The sequence below is a fragment of the Pteropus alecto genome, unplaced genomic scaffold (genome assembly GCF_000325575.1).
Source record: "Pteropus alecto unplaced genomic scaffold, ASM32557v1 scaffold398, whole genome shotgun sequence".
In the NCBI taxonomy this organism is placed as follows: domain Eukaryota; kingdom Metazoa; phylum Chordata; class Mammalia; order Chiroptera; family Pteropodidae; genus Pteropus; species Pteropus alecto.
In genome coordinates this window covers 175,138-178,685 of record NW_006442497.1, presented here as the reverse complement: position 1 = coordinate 178,685, position 3,548 = coordinate 175,138, and the positions used below count along the sequence as shown (strand labels likewise).

The 3,548-nt window shown below is 38.3% G+C and overlaps 1 protein-coding gene across 1 annotated transcript; it reads left to right on the top strand.

Moving 5' to 3' along the window:
* The first annotated feature begins 644 nt into the window (after positions 1–644).
* On the top strand, positions 645–1,583 carry LOC102896826 (olfactory receptor 1E2). The gene has a single exon (XM_006922184.1). The coding sequence runs from the start codon at positions 645–647 to the stop codon at positions 1,578–1,580; it is 936 nt and encodes a 311-aa protein (XP_006922246.1). The 3' UTR covers positions 1,581–1,583.
* Positions 1,584–3,548: the final 1,965 nt, after the last annotated feature.

The following is a 3,548-nucleotide window of genomic DNA, read 5'->3' as shown; positions in this document are numbered from 1 at the left end:
GAGAACCTGAATCTCTTTTACTGAGAAATGGGAAATTAAAGGAGGAGGGGACTGGGAGAGGACAGGGTAAGAGCATGAGTTTTTGGGATCTGCTAGTTAAAATGCATGTGATACATCCAAGAAAGATAATCATTAAGCAACTGGGTACACACTTTTATAGATTAGAGAGTTACCAACACCTGAATTTTAAAGGGTAATTGAAGCCTTTTGAGTTGTTGCATTTTTCTTGGTGATAAATGTAGAATTATAAAGGAACAGTGTTTAGGAAAAAACCCTGGAGCCTCTTCATGTGAGATACTGACAAAGCAGGAGCCAATTACAGTTACTGAGGGTGTCTGGCCAGGTAGGTATGAGGAAAACCAATAAATTTTGTGTCTCATAAGCTAATAGATAAGTGTTTTTGAAAGGCTGGAGTATTGTTACTTGTTAAAGAGAAGTGAAGAAAATAAGGCATTTTCCATCATATAGATTCTGATTTTAGAGATGTGGAGTATAGGGATTGTAATTATTATGATGAGATTGATATAAATTAATTTTGCAGACCTTCTAACACACCAGATATCACAAAAATATGTAAATTTTAAATTCAGATTTTAATGAACACTATTATTTCTTGTTCTGTTCTAAAGACACTGAAGACATATATGGCAGGAAGGAATAAAACTGTCATCTCAGAGTTCTTCCTCCTAGGCCTGCCGATTGAGCCAGAGCAGCAAAACCTGTTCTATGCCCTGTTCCTGGCCATGTATCTTACCACCGTCCTGGGGAACCTCCTCATCATTGTCCTGATTCGCCTGGACTCCCACCTCCACACACCCATGTATTTGTTCCTCAGCAATTTGTCCTTCTCTGATCTCTGCTTCTCCTCTGTCACAATGCCCAAGTTGCTGCAAAACATGCAGAGCCAAGACTCATCCATCCCCTATGCAGGCTGCCTGACACAAATGTACTTCTTCCTGTTTTTTGGAGACCTAGAGAGCTTTCTCCTTGTGGCCATGGCCTATGACCGCTATGTGGCCATCTGCCTCCCCCTGCACTACACCACCATCATGAGCCCCAAGCTCTGTCTCTCTCTGGTGGTGCTGTCATGGGTGCTGACCACACTGCATGCCATGTTACACACTCTTCTCATGGCCAGATTGTATTTTTGTGCCAACAGCGTGATTCCTCACTTTTTCTGTGACATGTCTGCTCTGCTGAAGCTGTCCTGCTCTGACACTCGAGTTAATGAGCTGGTGATTATTTTCATGGGAGGGCTCATTCTCGTCATCCCATTCCTACTCATCATCATGTCCTATGCACGAATCGTGTCCTCCATCCTCAAGGTCCCTTCTGCTAGAGGTATCCGCAAGGCCTTCTCCACCTGTGGCTCCCACCTCTCCGTGGTGTCACTGTTCTACGGGACAGTTATTGGTCTCTATTTATGTCCATCAGCCAACAATTCTACTGTTAAGGAGACTGTCATGGCTGTGATGTACACTGTGGTGACGCCCATGCTGAACCCCTTCATCTACAGCCTGAGGAACAGAGACATGAAGGGGGCCCTGGGAAGAGTCTTTTGTAAAAAGATATTTTCTTGATATCTATGATGGTAATACTTGAGCTTTTTACATAATTTTATTCAGCAGATATATTAATATTGGAGTATTATTCCAGTTATTTTTCTTCATGGAAACTTCAGTTAAAATAACATATTATATAATTGTTTAATATATGAAAGAGATGAATTGGAATTGCATAGTTGAACTAATGAAGAGGATCTTTGTGACCTCTGGCTAGGCTTTCCTTTTTGTCTTCCCTAGGGGACCCTGGAAAAGTGTAGTTTAAGGAGTACTATTGTAAATGACCTTCATGTCTTACATTCTTAACTCATTTATTACAGAATATTATTTTTTAAATCAGAACTCTGCTTTGATTGTGGTATTTTAAAATAATTTTCTATACTCTTAGTTCAGTGCTAAATAAAACCCAAACATCAACATCCCAGCCTTTCTCTAAATGCTTCCTACATACCTCTCTCTGCACAAGTTTCGGATATTTTATCTGTAAACCATTTCCTCCGCGCTGACTGATTTTCATGTCTACTTTGTGTTTTCTGACCTGGCATGACCTGAAACTGATTTTTCTAACTCTTTTACTACAAGAGTTTATTTTGTCTTTATCTGAGAATAATGAATACCTAGGGGCCCAAAACTTTATTTCTCCAGGAATGGAGAAAGAAGCTAGAAGTTGGTATACAAGTTCAAATTTGAAGGATGCTTCTCTTTTCTTTGGTAGTTTGGACTTCGTAAAAGAACTTTATATCCATGTTTTGATTCTAAACTTCTGGTAATTCAAAGGAAACGCAGACAATATAATGACCATTTCACAGAATGAAAAATATAGCGCTTAATTACTTGCCAATTCACACAGCATGTCAATTGCTGAGTCTATGTAAGATCACAGACTATGTGATTCTATGGGTTCTTCTCATTTTTTTCAACTTCAATAAGAAAGAGAGCACTCATTAAAAAAAACAAAAACAAAAAAAAACACTAACCTCTTAGTCCATTTGTGGCATGGATTAGGTTTCCAACCCTGGTCCATTTGTATCTTTTATTGCCCCCTAAGTGATGGCATCCAAACCCACCACGTTAATCTTTTCATAAATTAAGGCGACCTCCACATCTCCATCTGCAGTCCAGACCTTTCTCTAGAGCTCCCAGCTATTATTCTCATCTGCCCAGTAGATATCTCCACTTGAGGGTCTATGAGCAGTTCAATCTCAACATGTACAACATTAAACTCTTTATGTTCCCCCAAGTCTGCTGTTTTTAAACCCCAGCTTTATTGAAATATAATAGACCATTAGTTGCTCATGTTTACATTGTACAATTCAATGAGTTTTTTCGGTTATGGTTAGCATACAATAATACATTCGTTTCAGATGTACAGCATAGTGATTAGAGCTCAAGTGATCACCCCACTAAATCTAGTACCCCTCTTCCCCCTTACATATTTATTACAACATTGTTGACTATTTTCCTTATCCTATGCTTATATCTCCATGACTATTTTGTAACTATCAATTTGAATTTCTTAATCCTTTTGCCTTTTTTCACCATTCTCCCAACCCCTCTCCTGTCTAGTAGCTCTCAAAATATTCTCTGTATCTATGAGTTTGTTTCTGTTTTTTTGTTGTTATTGTTGTTTATTTTCTTTAGATTCTGCATGTATGTGAAATCATGTGGTATTTGTCTTTTTCTATCTGACTTACTTTATTCAGCGCAATACCCTTTAAGTCCATTAAGGCAATAATTTTTCCATCACCTTCCTTTTAGTCTGTGTGTCTCTTTTCATCTGCCTCTTATGGGCAGCATATGTAGGGGTCTTATTTTCTTATCCATTCAGCCAGTCTATCTTTTGGTTGGAGCACTTAATTCTTTTCCATTTGAGGTACTTTTTGATAGGAATGTAGTTATTACCATTCTTTACTCATGTTTTTGATACATGTTTTTTTCTTTTTAAAGAAGTCCCTCCAACATTTCCTATAATACTGACTTGGCATT